Source organism: Melozone crissalis, unplaced genomic scaffold (genome assembly GCF_028551555.1).
Source record: "Melozone crissalis strain CALT ecotype California unplaced genomic scaffold, PUWL_Pcris_2 ptg000027l_1, whole genome shotgun sequence".
NCBI lineage: Eukaryota > Metazoa > Chordata > Aves > Passeriformes > Passerellidae > Melozone > Melozone crissalis.
The window spans coordinates 45331848-45352598 of NW_026535805.1; the positions used below are offsets into that span (position 1 = coordinate 45331848).

The 20751-nt window shown below is 38.8% G+C and overlaps 1 protein-coding gene across 1 annotated transcript in view; it reads left to right on the top strand.

The window, feature by feature from the left end:
• The window catches only part of TRDN (triadin), a 221442-nt gene that overhangs the window by 113266 nt on the left and 87425 nt on the right, over positions 1-20751 (top strand). Inside the window, 2 exon segments of the mRNA XM_054279039.1 lie at positions 16193-16238; positions 19121-19164. Of these exon segments, the coding sequence (XP_054135014.1) occupies positions 16193-16238; positions 19121-19164 (90 nt within the window).

A 20751-nucleotide genomic window follows, 5' to 3' on the forward strand; every position in this document is an offset into this window, starting at 1 on the left:
TAAAAAGAACATAAGCTAACAATTCAAATATCTTTTGTAATTTTATTCTGGTCCTAAGCTTGTATTTCACTTGAGAATACAGAAATGTAAAAGATTACATTTTATGCCAGAGCTGCAGCATGAAGTTATTAATATGTTCATCTTCACAAGCAGTTGCTAAATCCAGTGAGTCATCCTTTGTAGCCTAATGCTAGAAAGACACAAATTAGACAAACCAAGATATCTGCACATTTCTGTCCCTTTTATTAGCTCTGTAAGTTGCTGCATTTTTGGAGTTTACTAGCCTTTGTGTAAGAGGATGGTAATTCATAATGTATTCTAGCTGCACGTGTTGCTGTTATTCCTCTTTCAGCTTGTTCTTTGAATGCATATGGACTTTCTACCTTTGGCAGCACCCATTGTTATCCCTAATATGTTTTAAGCCTGAAATAATTGCCATATTTGATCAACAGAATAGTAGTGCATAGCCCAGTTTTGAAATGAGGCACCTCGATATCTTTACATAATTTGGACACAGAAAATCAACCTCAGAACATTTGAATCAGCAGAATACATAAACATCCAAAAGCAAAAAACACCTTCCAGTTTTCTTGCCTTTTCCCTTTAAAAGGCTAGGCAGAGGCCATTGCATTGAGCATAAACTCCTCACCCTGGTTTTCAAACTCTTGCATTGCCTCTGAATGTGTCTGGTTTGTGTCTCATTTTGCGTCCCCTGACCTTTGCAATCCATGAAACCGAGGTGTTTTCAGGGCAAGCTGCCTTCTCACTGCCACCCACACTCATCCCCACACCAGTGGGCAGCTCCTTCTGCTCCAAGGTCCTCCTGGCACCCAAGTCCCACTGCTGCTCCACACCCTTGCACACTTTCTCCCAGAAGACTCATGTCTGGCTGGAGGCCCATTAACCAGGCATTCCCTATGGAGGAATGGTGGCATGTACAGGTTGTCAGGCTCAAGAGAGAGAGAGAGAAAGCTCTGAAAGCACTAAGTGATAAAAGCATCTCTAAAATAATGTTCTGAGAGAAGCACTTCTCTATATTCCTCTCCATCTTTCTTGGTCTAACAAGGAATGCTTGTAATTGAAAATACTGAGTATATTTTCAGATTAATATTTTAGATTGGTCCTTTGGTCCAAGAGACAATTTTATCTCTACTGCTACCAGAACGGAGGTTTTTTTATTGCACTTCATTAACTGCATCCCTGTGATATATTTATTTGCATGCCAGTTCACTCTTTCTCCAATTCTCTCCCCCTCTATTTCTCTCTCTCTCTCTTCCCCCCCGCTCTCCACTGCTGCAGAGGATCAAGAGTCATCTAATATGAAATGTCCTCAGTCTTTAGTACAGAGCAAACTGGATGATTCTTAATTAGCTTTTAAAAATGCTTTATAGATAAAACCACATTAATCCTCTGACCTTCAGCTCATACAAAAGCATTGTGTTAATTGTCCTGAAAAATAGATAATTCCATTGTTACAAACTCAGAGGTCTAATTTAAACAAACATAATCATCAGAAACAAGGGTCTGGCACAGTCAGACTCCAAAACCTTTTACAAAAATCTATCCAGTGCTACTCTGGATAGAGAAGGAGCTGCATCTCCAAATCCACTTTAAGGGGCTTGCTACCCCTCAGCAGACATAAACCTTTGCCAGGCTCTCCCAAAGTTTGTTCTGGTGCTTGAAACACATCAGCCCAGGGGGCTCCAGTCTGCAATCTGACTGAGAAAAGGGACCCTCTATGTTAAAGATTGGTGTCCAATCCTACATGAAAATGAATATACAGAATCTGGTACTTTCAGGCAGCAATAGTTTACTTGCAGATTTTTTTCCTGATCTCCTTTTCCCAGAGTCTGAAGCTTCCCTTCTACTTCTTGAATCAGCTTTCCTAGAAATTGTATTCACACCAGCCTTTGTCTTTGTTGCAAACTCCTTTCCCACTTTATTTTGGTTCTCAAAACAAATCACACGTGTAAAATGAGTTTATAAAGCAATAGTGGTGGCCTGGATCATCACATCATTTCCTACCTAAAATTCTGCTTCAACTGTCATTAATGATCTTCCTGTTATTCTTGCAATTTTGATAACAGATCTTGTAACTGCTTTAGGAAGATAGTCAGTGTCATTTTCTCCACTTTCCATATGGTGAAATTCAGGTACAGAATGCAATCCAGGCCAGTTGTCCACATATTTATCTTCTGTTTATACATATCTTCTGAAAGATAAACTAGTGCTAGCTGGATTAAAGAGCCCAAATTTTTGTAAAATTTCACAATTTCCCTTGTGATAACCCAGAGACATCAGACAACACAACTGATGTCTAGGAAGAAAATGATTTTGCTAAAATCATAAAGCCTTATCAGCAGGACTACTGTTCAAGAATCCCTTGGTTCTGACCTCAGGGACATATATTTTAAGACCACCACACTTAAATACCACCCTGAGCAGTTCTGGTGTGCAGATCTACTTGTCCCAGATCAGGGAGCATGATCTGACTTCCATTTTGTTGTGTTGGTTGTATGCATGCTCCCCACAGAGCATAGAAACCTCTACAAAGGAGCATTGGAATCACTCTATAAATAAAGGAATTATCTTGCAGCAGTTGCACACACATTTTTTGGATGCATCTCCCACACAATCACAGAATTATATAGGTTGGGAAGGACCTTTAAGATTATCGAGTCCGACTACTAATATAGCACTGCCAAGCCTAAGCACTAAACTGTATCCCTACACATTTGAAAATCCTTTAAATACCTTCAGAGCTGGCAACTCAACCATTTCCCTGGGCAGTTAGCTCCAGGGCTTGACCACCCTTTTGGTGAAGAAATTTTTCACAATATCCAATTGAAGCCTCCCCTAAACAGCTTGAATCCATTCCCTCCTGTCCTATTGCTTGATGACTGGGAGAAGAGACCAACACCCACCTCACTGCAACCTCCTTTTAGGTAGTTGTAGAGAGCAATAAGGTCCTACCTTGAGCCTCCTCTTCTCCAGGTTAAAAAACCCCAGCCACTCCTCGTAAGGTTTGTGGTCCCGACCCTTCACCAGCTCTGTCACTCTTCTCTGGATGCACTCCAGTACCTCAATGACTTTTTTGAAGTGAGGGGCCCAGAACTGAACAGAGGTTTCAAGGTATGGCCTCAGCAATGCTGAGAAGAGAGGGACAATCTCTTTCCTAGTCCTGCTGGCCACACTATTGCCGATGCAGGTCAGGACACCATCAGCCCTCTTGGCCAGCTGGGCACACTGCTGGCTTACTTTCAGCTGTCTGTCAACCAACATCCCCATGTACTTTAGTGCCAGTCAGTTTTCCAGCCATTCTTCCAACAGCCTGTAGCACTGCATGGGGTTGTTGTGACCCAGGTGCAGGACCTGTCACCTGGCCTCATTGAACCTCATACAATTGGCCTCAGCCCATCAATTCAGTCTGCCCAAATCCCTCTCCAGAATTTTCCTGCCCTCCAGCAGATCAGCACTCCTGCCCAACTTGGTATTGTCCAAAAAGTTGACTGAGGAGCACCTGATCCTTTCATCCAGATCACTGATAAAGATATTAATATGGAAAAGATATATCTATGGCGCATGATACTGTGTCATATGTTTCACACCAGGCTTTGTTAGCAGAGCTGGGGAGTGGTGACGTCTCTCTTTAGATATCACAGTAAATCTTTGCCTCCTGAATAGGTAAAGTCTCTGGGGACTTAAAATTACAGACACCGAGCTACATTTTAATTATGGCACTGTAACAACCAAGTGAAACCTCCCAGCAGCCATGAAAGAAGCGAACTAAAAGTTTATCTTGGACATAAAAATTGAAAACAGTATCTTATGACTGCCGCAAAACTGGGATAACCAGGTTATTCTCATTACTCTGTTGCCCAGTGAGATCAAGACAGCAAGAAAGTCTGTCTTTAGGTTTGTCTTCTTGGAAGAAGAATGTTATTAATAGGTAGAGCAGAGTGGAGGTGACCAGACAAGAAGCAAACACGACTGACCATGTACCAGCAAATTTTTGCATGGGTTGATCGCAGATGCATTTTCTTTAAAGGATAGTCATTGTAATTTGGAAACAAACCCACAATGGTTTAGTAGGAAATGGAGGGCAAAGACAATTTTATACACCAATATTGTCTTCTTTGCTATTGCCCTGTTCCAGCAGGAAGAGAAATTCCCTCAATCATTTTTAAATTCCTAGTCTGAACAGCAATTTTAAAAATGCATTTAATTTTGTGACTACCTTGTCTCAGCTTCTACCTTTTCAGTCCTGATATTAAGCCTTCCACTACAATGAAAGAACTGCTACTGACACCTGGTGGCAAATTATCTTTTTATTTCAATCCATATGCCTAAGGGGTTCTTCGTTGTTTGCTTTCAAATATGGCTATTTAAAAAGAGTTTGCTGAACTAATGATGAACCTACTACTTACCGTTCCATGCTGCTTATCCTACTGCTTTCATGGCTAGAAAAATGTTAGAAAGTCATCTAAATGTAACACTGTTCTCAGAAGAATAATTTTGGAACGTAAATACTTTCAGTACAGCCAGAGAAGTAAAAATTAATTAAAATATACCATATTATATTATATACATATTATAATATAACAGAAGCTATAAATAGGGGAAAAAACACGCTTGGCTAACCCACTGATCTAGAGAAGTAGATGCATACCACACATCCTGAAAAGCTTTGGACTGATCCAACTGTAATAAATTGAATGTTTCAGCGGGGACACAAATGTTGATCCTAGGTTTTTCCTGATGAGCAAGTGGGCTGTAGGAAGATTTGTAGGAAGACGTCTCTGTTGCCTCTCAAGAACAGAGTTTGAAACTCCTCACTCTACCCTGCCCACTGCCAGGAGTGTATTTCCAGCTGAGTGTCTGACAACGTTAAGCAGCCCAGCTTGGACACTGTGATGTGTCTCATGTTCCCTTGTGTGAGAGATGCCACATGACAGATGCCAGCAGATGGGAGGATGATGTGTGTTTCAGAGGAGGCCACAATGTAAGGTCTGCGACATCCAGTGAGATGTAGAGGCTGTTGCAATTTAGGTTGCTTACAAGAAAAAAATTGAATTGTGAAATTAGAACAAGAGAACCTAAGGTATTTTGAAAGTGGTTGGTCACATAAAGAAAATGAAACATGTTTATTCACAAATTTTCTTTCTTATTGAACAAGCTCTGAGGAAAAGGTAAAAACTGAGTCACCTAGGAACTGGGGTGCACATATAAGTGCTATGATGCATTTTGGATTGATCAAATGTGTTTTCAGAATGGCTGCTACAGCAAGCAGAAGGTAGGAGTTTTAAGTGGTAGAATCCTGTCTGACTCTTTTTTTACCTTTTTATTTTTAATGATGAGAAGACACTGTATTGATTTGACCCTGGCCAGCTGCTAAACACTCAAACAGCCTCTCGTTCACTCCCCTCTTATCAACATGAAGGGGAGGAGAACAGGAAGATCAAAAATTACAAAACTCATGGGTTGAGACAAAGACAGATTAATAAATAAAATAAAGAGGAGAAATACAAATTCTGTAATCACTCACCCCCTTGCCAAGTAGACCAATGCCCAACCAGTTGAAGCAGAGGACACCCTTTCCCTTCTCTTCCTCTATTCTCAACTATTATTGCTGAGCATAGTATTATATGGTAGGGAGTACACCTCTCTATTTGGTGTATTCCCTACCATATATTCCCTGTAATTTGGTTCAGATGTTCCAGCTGTGTCCTCTCCCAACCTTTTCCTAGTAGTAGGCACAGACAGAGTGGGAAAAAGAAAAAGCTCTGATGCTGTTCAAGCGCTGCTTGACAATAGCCAAAACTCAAGTTTGCTAACAATGTCTGAGTAAAAAATCCAAACTACAGCATCATACAGGCTGCTATGAAGGAAATTACTTTCTCCCTCCCAGGTGAACCCAGAACAGGAATCTACAGTTTGCATTTATTTGCAGCTAAATTTAGAAAGATTAGGAGAAGAGACAAATGTAAAAATTAAGCAACAGAAATAATAAGCAATGAGTTGTTTTGTGATTCCTCATGCAGATCAATGTATAAGAGCAATAATTAAGGAAACACAATCTGTTATGAGTTGAGAGTTGTTTTAGGAACAAACCACATTAAAGCACACACACACAAATCAAAGGAGGAACTTAATGACCTTAGAACTGTGGGATCCTTCTCTAAGTTGTTTCTTACCAATATTCTTCTGACAGTTTTCTCTCCTAGACTGCTCATCCATCTATACATTTCTGCAGAGGTTTGGCTTGTTGTGAGTCCATGCAACCTTTAGCAAAGCCCCTGGCTCTGATTTCATCTTAATTATGATTCCAATTGGTAATATCATTATGTGAATCAATGGCCATGCACAAAAGCCTATAAAACCACCTCGTTTTCCCAGATGGATGACTACAGCTTCAGGTTTCATCTCCTCTACTACAGGCCAATCCATTCCTGACTAATAACTTGCTCATCACCCTATTCTGCATGTCAGGCCCATTCTTATTTTTCCCTTCCTACTGCTCTTCTCTGGCATCCTATTCATAATTCACTTGCAGATTCCTGACATTTTTCCATTAGCAGATGTTTCTGCTTTCACAAACTATGCATGTGGCCACCAGCACTGGTAGCATTTACCAACCCACAGAAATGCTGGATTAAGATTCCTGCACAGTTACCAGCAAGAGATGTAATTTATTCTTTTTTCTCTTACACGAACAGGGTTTAGGGGCATCTCTTAACTTTGATAACAATTTCCTGTTCATGGGGCTTTGTACAACAAAATCACAGAAAGAGGAGATGGAAATGACCTACTAGGTCATCTAATCCTTCCTTCTGGCAATGCAGGATAATTCCTTACAGAATATCTTCAAGTGCTTTGACCAGTTTAGTTCTAAATGTCTGAAGTAACTAGGCCTCCATCACAGAAGATTATTCTACAACCTCATAGATCTCACAGTTAAGAAGTATTTCATTCCAGTCTGCCTAAATTTTCCCTCTCTTAATTTTATCCCATTACTCAGAGTTATGTTCTCTTGTGACACCCAAATATAGTCTTTCTAACCTCAGGGCCCAGTTCCCTACTGTCTCATGTTATATTGGCACTTGCATTTACATCTGGAAGGTAGCTTTATAACGACAAGGTGAATGGAAAATCGAGATTGATACTTTTTCATACAGACATGAAATTATAAACCTTGTAACAGGGGACACTGACCATGGCCACACATCACCTGTCTATAAAGCGCTGAAGAGACAGGAATTTGCATGTAAAATTGGAGGAAGAACAAAAAAAAAAGTCACTTGAGTTATTTACAAAGTAGGGATTTTTATTTTTTTCCACATAGAAGAATAAATTATTCAATTCATCTCTTCAGAAAGAGGTAACTTGGTTATTGTGGATACTAAGTACCTTTGCAGAAAAAATAAGAAAAAAGAAAAAATATTCTGGCTACAACAGCTCCCTTTAACATAGTAGGGACAGTTAAACAAGAATGAATGACTGGGAGCTGAAGCTAACTGAATCTCGACTGAAAATGAGGTACAGGTTCTTAACACTAAGAGTGATAAACTACCACAGCACAAGGTGGATATTGCTTTCCCTGGTGTCTGCAGAAGATGATTGTTTACCTAATGAAAAATACACACCAGCTGAAAAGGTGCCTAGCTGAAATATAGGAGTCTCTGACAACAAAATGTCAGACTAGAGAGCCTGATGGTGTGTTCTAGCCCTGAGCATTACAGAGGGAAACCCTCAGAGATATACATAATAAACTAAAAGAGAATGTAGTGAAGAGTCAATGCAGGAATGCAGCTGGAGACAACTGCCTTGCAGGTTCTTTGGAAAAACAGAAATTTCTTTCTGCATTACTTTTATAAGGCGAGCACATGACTGGTAGTCATCCTCTAAGTATTTAGTCTTCCATGGAAAATAGAAAAGCCTGCTTTCCTAATTGACATTTCCAGAAATCCTCAAGACAGATATGACTATTTGGTTAAAATCAAATTGTATCTCCCCAAAGAGATAAAAACATAACAAGAAAAATAGGTTCATTGTGACTGAGAAGAGAAAAAAATCTGGCAGAATAGAGATGCAAACACAGCAGAAAGGCAATTACCGTGGTCTTCATATGACTTGTTGTTAACACAAAAGGCAGCTCAAATATGTCCCTCAAAGCACTTGGTGGACTTTGAATTCTGTGCTCCATCACCATCAATGATTGACAACATGATTTTAAAGCATGCCTAAAGAGGTAGCATATATATCCTGGTGGATATACAAACATGTCACAGGAGGCCAGACGCATAACTCCCATTGATTTTCTGTGAGAACTGAGCTCCTAAACAACTCTTCTGCTTTTATAACAAGGACTGAGGCTGCAAAGTCACCATGGCGTTTCTGTGCCCTATTACCTATTGAAAGAGTTTTTCAACTGGGAATGGTAACATTAATCTATACCAGAACAAAACTAAACACTTGTGTCATTCCAGGACATGGTTAGCTTTCAGTGTTCAAAAGATAGAAATTTGATGAAAGAGAGAAAGAGTTAGAAAAATGTTTTTCCTACCTACCCCTTGTTTCTCCTTCACCTCACAATAAGAACTGACTTAGTCTTAAGATTGACTCTCCATTGCAATTGATGAGGTGACTCTCAGGTGGAAGACTCAACTCCAGTTTACTTTACTAGTAATCAGCTTTAGTGGAAATTGATCCTTTCCCATCCTTGCCCACTGTCATGTGAAAGAGGAAGATTTTCTTAAATGCTTAATGCTTGATTAGTCTGTCCATGTCCCAGGAAAACTGAGACTCTTGTGCCCAACCAGCCTGGCAGTGTCTGTGGGAGGATGAATTGTAAGAGAATAGAGATAGTGCTGAAGGCAATCTTGCCCTTGGGGAGTTGCAGCTGTACTAATTACCAAGGGTAGGAACAGCCTTGCTCTTAATAGGTCACAGCTGTGTCCACTAAGGATGAGTGTTATAAAAGACTGGATCAGGGGGTGTGAAAGGAGAGTTGTGGTCAGTTGGCCATGCTGTGAGGGGCAAGAAGGAGTCAGCTGGCCATGTGGAAGAAAGACAAAAGGAGCCAGTGTTGTGAGGAGCTGCCTGTGAGAACTCACAGAGAGAAGGTATGAAAGCTTTACAGTAGGATGATAAACTGATGGAGATAGTCAGTTCCCATCCACTGTCAACTGGTGCCAAGCACCAATGCTGACAAGTGTCCCATTATGGGGACTGTTCACTGAGCATTTCCAGATCAGAGGGTGCTTGGACTGACTTGTTCAGGGTCACATGCCAAACAGAGAGACCCCCTCCTGGATCTCCACATCCTTACCTCTGCCAGTGACTGCTTGCACCCATTAAGGACTCTCATTAACAGCTCACAGAATAGCACTCCATTAATAAAGTTGTGACAGTTTTAGGTTGAAGGATTGCCAGTGATAGTGTCTGACTGCAAAAATGTATTCAAAGCAGTGTATGAAGGAGATGATCATTCAGCATGCATTGAATACAGCTCTTAGCCAATATGTGTCCCTGTGGGGGAGAAGGTTCAGGCCATTGACTGAGCTCAGAAGTTATGATGGGGTCTTCCCTAATTTCTGGTGATTCTTAATTTTCTTTTGTATTATTTATGTACATTCAGGCAGAGCTTGATTGAGTTTAGTCATGCATCTATGCCTTTACTCAGTGAGGTGTGGGTGGTACCTTGGTGGTGGGTGTCTCAGTATAATATCTGAGATAATCTTGGGACTGGGACATGCATCAGTCCAAGGAAAGTGATTTTACCAGAGCTGCTGACTTAACAGCAGGTCTTCTTCCTTAGTCTCTCTTGGTTTTCAGCTCTTATGTGGCTTACCCACTAAAAAGTACCGCTGAGTTCCCTCCTGTGCAAGGGTTTTGACAGAATCTGGCTGCAGTCTCCACACCACCCTCTGTTTAGTCCCCCTCAGATTGTGTTGTGTGAGAGAGGTTGGGTATGTTGACCACATTCCATCCAGGAAGTAGCAACAGTATTTTCCCCTGTAATTTCCAGACTGGAAATATTTTTATTTACTTCCCATCCCCTCCTGCCCCCCCCCAATATGTTGTGCAAAGAGATCTCCAGCACAGAAAAAGGTGACCATTCACTGTCTGCTGCAGATGCCCTGTCCATGAAATGTTAGTAGCAGATGAATAAATGCAGTGCACTTTTCAGTGGCTCTTTTGTGGAGTATCGGGAGCTGAATGCTTCCAAGTCAACACTGAGTATTGTTCCATCCAGATCTGACATTTTGTGCTTGTTCTTTTCTATCTTGGAATGCACAAAGTAGGGAGAGATGTGAGAGAGGCAAATGGTGAATGACGTTGGTAAGACCTGGTTGACAAAGAATTAGAAATATCAACCCTTTAATAAATATAGATAAAGGGGAGGGGGCTTGGGTTTGCACTACCACTCACTTTTTCATGAGTTGGCGAGAGAACTTTCTTAGAGCAAAGCAGAGGAGTAATTTAGTGTCTGACAGGCAACCTCTTCTGACACTGTACTGTCAATCTCATAAAGAACTTTTTGGGGAGATATGATACTAGAAATAATCAAGCATGAATGTGACAAATAATCTAAAACCCACACAGGCAACCAAATAAACAGTTTGCCTTTAGACTTTCAGGTGTGCAGAAAGATCTACCTGTGCTGTGCAAGCAGCTGGGTGGCATAGCTTTAATTAAAGAACCTAATTTTTTTCTTCAACTCTCTTTATGCTGGTCTGAGGATTAATGTAATGTTTATTTTTCCAGTCACATCCAGAAATTACAGGATTAGAATATGCCTATGCCTCAAACTATACAAAGTTAATCTCTTTAATGAAGGAAAACTGTTTTATGCCCTCAAAATAAGATGTGTATCTGAGTCAGCAGGCCTGATATTTGGGATAATTATTCCATGTTAAATGTCCATGCACAGATACATCTACTAGGTTGAAATGACATAACTGTGCAGTATTATTTTCTGCTGTTGCTAAATAGACAAGTTCGTGGCTTGACTCACAGTTAGGCAGTCAGGAGAAATCTTCAGAGTCTGAGATCAGGAGCATTTTCTTTCTTTTCTTTTGCTTTGCACTTAAAAAGAAAAAATATCTTTCCCTTGACCTTGAAATAAAGCTTTAAAAGCTTTTACTAAGTTTTGATGAGCACATATTAGATAAAGACATTCATGTCACTGAATTGAAAGTATACTTCAGTCTCTTGTGTGCCTTTCCCCTATAAAGGTTCATAGATCAGAGGTATTTCTGACTTAAAATATAAGCCTTTACCATTCACTTTTAGTTATGATCCTTTCAGTAAATGTTCCCAATGGCCATGCTTGTTCTCCTGACCTGTTTTCCAAGAAGCAGAGCCAATTTTGTGGTTTTCTATGTTACTCTGAGAGACTATGTCAGATAAAGTATTATTGACTGATTAGGAAAATAGAATAGGCAAATGTTCTTTAACGGAAGAGCCATACATAACTGTGGTTAGAAAATCATTGATTTTTAGCTTGATTGCAGTGTGTTCTGCATGGAGTTGTTTTCTCATAGATTCTGTCTCATTTATGAGAGTGTAATTAGAGTATTGTGTCACCTATAAAGATGAATGGATGGACATTTCTTTATTTAAGATTTCCCTTCTCAAAGAGTGAGATGTTGACAGCATCTGTGTTCAGACATAAGAAAATATCTTCTTCCTAGTGATAATGCCTATAGATGCAATCTGTACATCTATCTATCTAACAGACAGAAAGAAATGGAATTCTGTTGAAGAGTACAGAAAGAGATATCACAAGGATGCATAGCATGCATGCATTTAAAAAAGCCTATTCTAACCCAAAATTCTCTTCTGAATAATTTAAACAGTATTGGTGCTGAACTTTATTAAAAAAAGTTTAGAGTGCATCCTCCAGCTGTTTCAAGCAACAAAAAAAATGCTAAAGAAAATTCTCATCTCTTATAATATTTATGCTAATTCAAATGAAATGTTATTCCAGGGAAATATCTGATTCCTAAGTTTTAGGAAGTAATGTTATTACTCACGTTTGCTACATAAAAAACCACTACCTTTTCTCGAAAGGACTGCAGTTTCTGGAATTAGCTGCACTTGCAGCTTCCTGTATGTGGACGACTGCTATCTCATATCATGCTCCTGAGTTTTGCTTTTTTAAACCATGCCTGACAAAGATCATTTTAGGCTGTAAAAGACCTTTAAGCTTATTGAGTCCAACATTGAACTCATCACTGCCAAGTCCACCACTAAACCAGTCTCCAAGAGAACACTTGAAATACCCCCAGGGATGATGACTCAACCATTTCCCTGGGCAGCCTCTTCTAATGCTTGAGCATCCTTTTTGCAAAGAAATTTTCCTTAGTATCCAATCTAAACATCCTCTGGCACAACTTGAAGTCATTTCCTCTTGTCCTACTGCTAATTACCTGGGAGAAAAGGCCAATCCCCATCTTGCTACAATCTCTTTGCAGGTAATTGGGAGAGAAAACGATAAGGCACCCCCAGAGGCTCCTTTTCTCAAGGTTAAATCAGCCCAACTCCCTCAGCTGCTCCTCACAGGGCTTGTGGTTCCGACCCTTCACCTGATGTATTGCCCATCTTTGGACTCATCCCAGTCCTCCAATGATTTTTAAGTGAGGGACCCAAAACTGAAGAGAGGATTTGAGGTGCAGCCTCACCTGTATTGAGTACAGGGAGATGATCCCTGCCATAGTCTGTCTGGCCACAGGAATTCTCATACAAACAAGGATACTGTTCATGCATGAGAATGTATTTAACATGAACAAGTTTCTACCTGCTCTGCAGTGCGAGAGACTGAATTCATTCCAGGAATTACAAAGTAGAAAGGAGAAATCACCAATCAGTGGAACCATGAACCACTATTATACTTGAAATTGGCCATTCCCAAAGTGCAGGCTTTTTCTTACTGTAACTGAATCACTTGTCTGCTCACATCCCTCCACTACTTGCTTTATTTTTTGCTCTATTGAGCTAACCCTTTTAATGATCTTGGGAAATCTGTTTGAGATAACATTTAGTATTTCATCTATGTGCATTGCCAAAACACTTTCTGAAAAGCTCTGGGGCTTTAGGTTACTATCTGCTTCTGATGCTCTGGTGCCCAGGGCTTGCAGGCACTCATTGGCCGCACTGAATATAGAGCTGCCTTGGAAATGGTGGTGTGAGGAGACACTGCAGAGACAAAACAACACCTCTGAGGGCTGGCGATCAGAAGGGACTTGGAGACATGAAAGAAATTTAGAAACTATCAAAAAGCCTGCTACTCTGAGTGGAGAGGAAATACGGACAATGCTGAGGTGAGAAGACACCCTTCTCAGAGAACGGATGGAAAGTTTTGTGTTTTTTTCCTGCTTCAGTGGAAAATTATCTGTCTACATTTAAGAGTATTATCACCGATTTTCCATTGTAATCAACAACAGAGGAATTTTAGTTAGCTAACTCCTTTTTCTACATTATTCAGCACCTTTACGTACCATATCAGTTATCAGTTCATTTTTAAATTTCTATCTTATAGTCCAGTCTCATGTTGCTTGAGGAAATTTGATTTTAACACCCAGAAGCTCTGCATCTGCCCGTTTTACTCAGCTATAATAACATTATCTGCAGTTTCCCTTTTTTTTTTTTACATGCAGAAATCTCTGCAGGCAAAAGATAGTAATGCAAAACCTGTAGTCTGGGATTCAAGGCTTACTGGTCCCTGCCAATGAATTTCCTTGTCGTTCCCATTATCCTCAAAGGAAGATGGTTAAACTCTGGTCAGAGAGTTTATTGTTGTCATGTAATGGGTCAGGAACAGCTCTGAAGAGGTGGCACTGTACCTTGCTTTCCCTTGTTCACAACTTCAGCCTCACTGGTGAAATGAGGTACCTTTCTCATGCCCACCGAGAAATGTAATTTTGGAAAGGCAAGAGATTTTGCCAGAAGTTGTCACAGAGCATAAGGCAATGCCACGCTCAGTGATTAAGACAGAGAACAAAATTAAGTGTTGGTCGAACCACAGAACTTTACACGTGGAAGAAATGTTGATATCTCTAAATAGCTCTTTTATTCTGTCAAATTGTAGGCGTTCAGTGATACTAAAATTTTAATCCTAGATTAGCATGAGCAATTTTGATAGAGTCTTCATAGATTTTTAAGTCTAGTAAGGAAAGAAATATTATTTCTTTATTTCTATGTTGTGGGGAATTTTTAAAATCTCTATTGTAAAATGGACACATTACACCAGAAAGGTGTAATTACTCTGATATAACACCCCTACATGTGGGCATCTGCTGTTTCAGAAGTGCCTGAAATCAAAATTTAAAAATACTCTAAAAAGCTTTTAGATGTGGTAAACTAAAAATTACTTCAATAATGCCAAGTAATTAATGAAAAATTATGAAAAATAAGTTAAAAAGCAACTTAATAAGAAATTCCTCAAGGCATCCCAGGAATGAACGTTTCCCAGAATTCTTGGAATATTAGATGAAATCAATACTATATTGTGGAAAATAGTTTTTAGAACTCCAAGTAAATAAAAAAAATTATTAAACCACAGTATATTTTAATAGAAGGTTTGACAATTCTTGTTTAATTACTATATGCTCAACAGCAGTTAATTTTGAAAAATGCTCGGCTATCTTGTGTCTGTTCCTCTTTTACCTCTGTAAATCACATTAGCTACAAATTCTGCCACTTAATAAATTGTTTCCAAATTCTGGTACATCTGCTAGATGTAGATGTTTGGGAGTAGAGAGCAGTAGTGAGACTGGTCTCTAGGAGACTTAATTATGTTTTCCATTCACATGATGGAAGTTCTCAGCCATCAGAGGCCGCCTGCTATCATTTTTATTTCCAGTCATGTGAACCCTTGCACAGGGCAGCAGAGGGAAACTTAGCTGTCATACTTGTGAGATGCAAAGTCATGAAAACTCTGCTATTGCATTGTACTTGCAAAGCCAGAACTGAGCTCCCAAAGCATGCACTCGTTGACTGTGCTTTGGTTGGTAATAACAGCCAGGAGTTTTTGGTTTTATTTCTGAAAAACCAACAGAGTTGTGACTTCAAAACACTGGAAAATATTATTTTTATTTTCAACACAATTATTTCTGATTCTTGAAGTTTCTGTTCGTTTTTCTGCCATCTTCTTTTTTTATTCTCTGACTTTTAATCACTAGACTAATTGAATACCTATGTCAAAATAACAACAGAATCCAAAAATGAGGCAAGGTATGTGTGAATCTCACTAGGAACATTCTGCTTGGAGAGCTACAGTCACGTTGTGTGAGGCATTTTCATCACACAACCTATTTTTGTGGGTATGTGTAGACCATTAGGCAGTCAGCGGGATTTGAGTAAGTCCATTCTAGTATGAGATCATCAGGTACAAAACAGAAATTGAAAGTGTTAGCTAAGGTTTTGGGTGAGAATTACTCCTTCAGTAACTGCTTAACATCTTAATTTTTTCTTTTGATTTCGTGAATCAAATCTTCCAGAAGCATCTGGTAATTCCCTGGGGTCTTGGTGCTTAGTCCAGATCAGCGGAGGAAGAATCTATGGGGTTAAAGCACATTTGATTAGGATATTAGCCACCATTCAACTTGGACACTGTGGTTGCCCATTGATGTTAAAATTATTTTCTGTTTGCAAATTTGATATTACCAACATGTTCTTTTCTAAGCTTCCAAATAGAAAGGTTGTTTTAGATACAACATGTACAAGAATTTTTCTAATTAGGAGGGGTTTAGCTACTATTTTAGCATGGTACATCATTATCTGAGCTATCAATATACTGTCTCTGATATACTCATTTATCTGAATAATACTTAAAGGTTTTCTTAATACCCCTAGGTATGTTTGAATTAAAGATTTCTAGGAAAAAAGACACAGAGAAGTCTTTCATCAGAATACAATTTGAGACTCATTAATTTCCCAGAACTTCCTTTTAGTTATCAAAATTATAGGTTGCATGGAGCAGATCTCCTGTTCTGAAATGTACAATGTACACTGTATTATAAATCCATTGTTAAAAAGTTGTAAAAGTTTTGTGAACCCCAGATCTGGAATTCACTTCATAGCAGTGTTTGAAATATTTCATTTTGGAAGTTTTTTAAACTCAAACAACCAAACTCTGTACCAGAGCACTGGGGCATCCTTGTCTAATAGCTTATTACAAACCTCCTAGGGACTCACTGCCATGAAAGGCACTATATAAGCTTAGAGGGATTTTTTTCCTTGCCCCATGTGTAGTTTAGATGTCATTTGCAGTTAATGTGTACTGGTAGTTTACTTCAAACGAATGCTGATCGAGGCCTGAGGAAAAAAATCGAGCTATGTGCTAAAAAGAAGAAAAAAAATAAAATACAATTTTGCTGTTCTACTGAGATACATCTGTGCTGGCTGCCAAATGCTTGTTCCTAGTTTGAATTCAAAACTGATTGTTATAGCCTGTAGAGATAAGAACAAAGACCATATTTGTTTAAATATTTGATGGTTTTTAATGAAATAATATTTTAAGTATTACTGTACTTTAGTCTTTCACAAGAGTCAATAAAAGAAAAACCTGTTCATTCACCTGAGGAGAGCTTTTACAAGCATGTTTACTTTTTAAGAATATAGACCAGAATACAATTGTCTTCTAATACCTCCAGAGAACAACTGTAAAAAGGGTGCTTTACAGTGTCCCACAGATGATCAATTATTTCATCAGCTTAGCCTTTTGAAGTCTGTTGCAGGCTTTTTCAAGAAAAGGAAATTGATAGGGATGTCAGAGGTACCCAAATCTTTGAACTGCACAGTATTTGCGTGGTTTACTGGAGCCCTTTAAGAAGACCTAAATATTAAATGCGTCTTCACATGTGTCTTCCACACTCACATAGCTTAAAAGTTAAACCCTAGACCTGTGCAAAGTAACAATGAATGAGACCAATTTCTCACTGTCTCAAACTGCACCAGTATAGTTTTCCATTGAGTTGATAAGCTATGTGTCAATTGTGCCTTATAGCAGGTAACCGTATTTAGGGACTTCAGAAGTCCTGATCAGCTGTCCTTCCTTCTGCAGCAAGATCTACCAGTTGTTTGTTTCTTTGCAACTTGGTGATTTATTTCATTGAAGTGTGTAGATGCAATTGCTGTATACACCTTCAAAGGTACTTCCAGGGTTCAAGGTCCTACACAGCCTCCTCTGGACAATTTTCTGTTAACCACTCCAGCCTAGCTGGATAAATACAGCTTTAGAAGTCAAAAGTGAGACCTTGGCTTGAAAAGAATATCCTGACACTATTTACATTTTCCTATTGGAATCAAGTGTTGGTAATTTTTCTGCACTTTAAAAACAAACAAACAAAAATACACAACCCCCACAAATTATAAGATTTTCTTACTGGACAGATTTTCCAGCTATTTACTGTATGTTATATATTTCAGATCATGGGAAAACACATCGATTCTTTCAAAATAAATTATGAGTTTAAAATATACGAAAGTATGTTGCCTTAATAAATGGCAACTTATATGAAAAAAGGAAATAAATAACTTGAAGGTTTTATTTAGATCCAGTCTGTTATTGTAAATGATGCTGTCAATTTATTTATTTTTTTATAACCTCCAGCAATGGAAGATTATTGTGATAAATTATTCATATCATTGCAATATATACCTTTCAAAATTTCCATATCTGGCAACTAATACGCACTTCTTGAAGACTTCAATAGGCTCCTCAGCCAGATAATGTGGCTGGAAGCTGCTTCATGATTAATTTCATCCAAATGTGGTAATTATCATACTTTGAAGTAATGCCTGCAGAACATGTTTTCACAGAGAGTTAGTGGAAGCAGAGGATTAACCCAGAAATATTCAGTTCAGAGCAACATATCACCCAAGTAGAAATATATTTTCTTCCAAATTTTTCAAGATTATTAGACTACTTGGCAGTCATTTGCATTACCTTATCTCGTATCAACTTCTCCACAGCAATTTAGAAAGCAACAGAAAAAGAAGCAACTTTGTATTATTAGCAGTAATGGGATAGTCTTGGATTTGCAAGCAATTTAATTTGACAGTTTCTGCCCTGAAGTATTTCTCATATTAGTGTTTAAGAGCACAATTCATTTATCATTCATATATGTTGTGGACAGAAGAATTATCCTGCCTATATTCCAGAAACACTATAGGTAATTAGAGATGGCATTTGTTTCCTTGTAACCATCCAGAGGAGCATCTTCTACCACTGCTCTATGCATGCCTTTGCTCCTGTCTCACAAGATACCCATGAGTAATTGCTTGGTTGTACAGGTGAGACTAGTGAAAAAGGTATGTGAAGCACTAAGAATGTTTCTAAAGATGGGTGATTTTGTACCCTGTTAAAAGCCCTGAGGTAGAAGAGCACCAAAAATTATAATGGAGAGTGAAGATATCTCTGCATGCTTATATCACCCCAGTAGAGATTCCAAATCTCTCGGCAATCAGAAAAAAAAGTCCTGAAAATGTTTACACAAAAATCCTACCTTAGGTGAGACTGAACAGCCTATTTAAGTATTTCTGGTAGATTGCTTGGCCATGCTGCATTTTGATTCAGCTAAGTAATTTCAATTTTGTTCAAGTCAACCAGGGAAGAATTTTGCCTGCTCTTACATGGACCATATTTAGGGCTGACTTACTCTAAGTTCAAAAGGTGTTAAGTGTAACATCTTCTAAAGTAGGCCTCAGTTGTGTGATCCACAACTGCAGTGGAGTGCCTTTCATTACATCTCTGTTCTCAGGCTGCTAGCACACCTCCCTTGTGTTCCTGCAGCCTGACCACGTGCTCATGGTGAGTAACCATAGCTCAGCCGCTGCATGTAAGCCATGGCAACTCAGCCACATGTCAAACCCCACAGATTACCACACCAAAATTAAACAAAAGTGTTTAGGGTCACACAGACTTTCCTGTATTTACTCTTAGGATTAAATTAGTGCCACTGTTCCGTGGAACAAACAGAAGTGGAATGAATCACTGTATCATTGCAATGTACTTTATAGCAAATAAGCTGTTTCACCTCCAAAGCACATGCTGCACTTTTCTGTCTACCTTTTCTCTACTGTGTGTTTATGCTTATGTGTTTGCATTTTTTTCTCTTACAGATAAAAAAGAAGCTGCTGTATCCAAAGAACTCAAAAGTAAGAAACTACTATGTCTTTTATATGCCATGCTGTTTCAAAAGTTCGTTTCATTATTCCAAAAATAATATTTATTGAGTTGTTGAAAATACAAAGAAGAAAGTAGCTACACCATTTATAATTGAAAAATGAGGTGTTTACACTTCAGCTGCCTCCTACTTTCTTAATCCGTTCTTATCCTGCTTCTAACTGCACACTCCCCTTTGTGACTGACAGTTTTGCCTTCCCCTCTTTCCTATCACTGTCTTCAAAAACAAAGGTTTCGTAGGGGAGGAAATGTCAAATTGAGGTCTCAGCTGAATGTGATCTCAGTGGCAGCAACTTTCATAAGTAGGCTGGTAAGGCCCAGAGTTGAACATGCCGAGGAAGACCAAGTTTATCTTCACAAACGCAAAACAAGGGTCCTGCCTGTCTAGGTAGTTCTGGTTCCAACTAAGAAGCTTCTACATCTGAAGAGAGATGGGAATTATGCTCTTCTGAGAAAATAGCCAAAAAATGCTCTGAGAACTTTGCATCATTTAAAAGGGAAGAGCTACATCTTCCTTTTCTGGAAATTTCAAGTGCCAATGCCTCAACACAGTAAGGACAGTAAGACAGTATCTTTGGTAAGACTTCATCTGCTCAGTATTCTGTTCTGAAAGTTCAGCATATAAAACAATTAGGAAAAATATGGGGCTTCAAAATCTGATTCAAATTCACAATTAAAGAGTGCACTGACTCTCATTTCCATGTATGAGCTTTCATGACTTCTGTGGCAGAACAATCTCCTGCCATCCTCAGTTTTGCAGCAATTTATTAAAAGATTTCTTTTGGAAATGAAAAAAAAAAAGCTTATACTTTGCATTCTTATGCAAATTTTGCAGAAATATTTAACAAAACATTTCATACACTTACTCTACAAGTAATGTCCTGTTAGTGAAATAAGAACCTGTTTTCAAGCAGTCTTCAATTACCTATTAATTTGGAGACATAATTCCTCAGAGCAGCCTTTGAGTGCCTAAATGGAACCTGCTGGAGAGGGACTTCTCACAAGGGTATGCAATGACAGGACAAGAGGTAATGGCTTTAAACTGAAAGTAGGTTTAAATTGGATATTAGGGAGAAATTCTTCACTGGGACAGTGGTGAGGTTCCACAGAGATGGATGGATGTCCCCTCCCTGGAAGTGCTCAAGGCCAGGCTGGATGGAGTTTAAGCAACCTGGTCTCATGGAAGGTGTCCCTGCCTGGCAGGGGGTTTGAAATGAGATAATATTTAAACTCCATTCCAACCCAAACCATTCTGTGATTCCTTTCATGGGAGAATTCCACAGCAGCTCTCATAGCAAAATTTCACATCTCTGCCACATAGGCAAAATTTCCAGCTGAAAGTAGCTCATGTAAAGATGCAGAATCATTTGCACTTAAATAATTTGTAAATAGCAAACTGGAAATAGTATGCTTGCAAAAGCCAGTTTAAACTTTGGGCAGTTTTTTTTCAATGCTACATAAAATTAAATAAATTACAGAAATTTTTAGTCAAATATATGCTTAATTTTATTTTTTCTCGAAGTTATTTTAATTTCTCAGATATTAAATATTTAAAATCA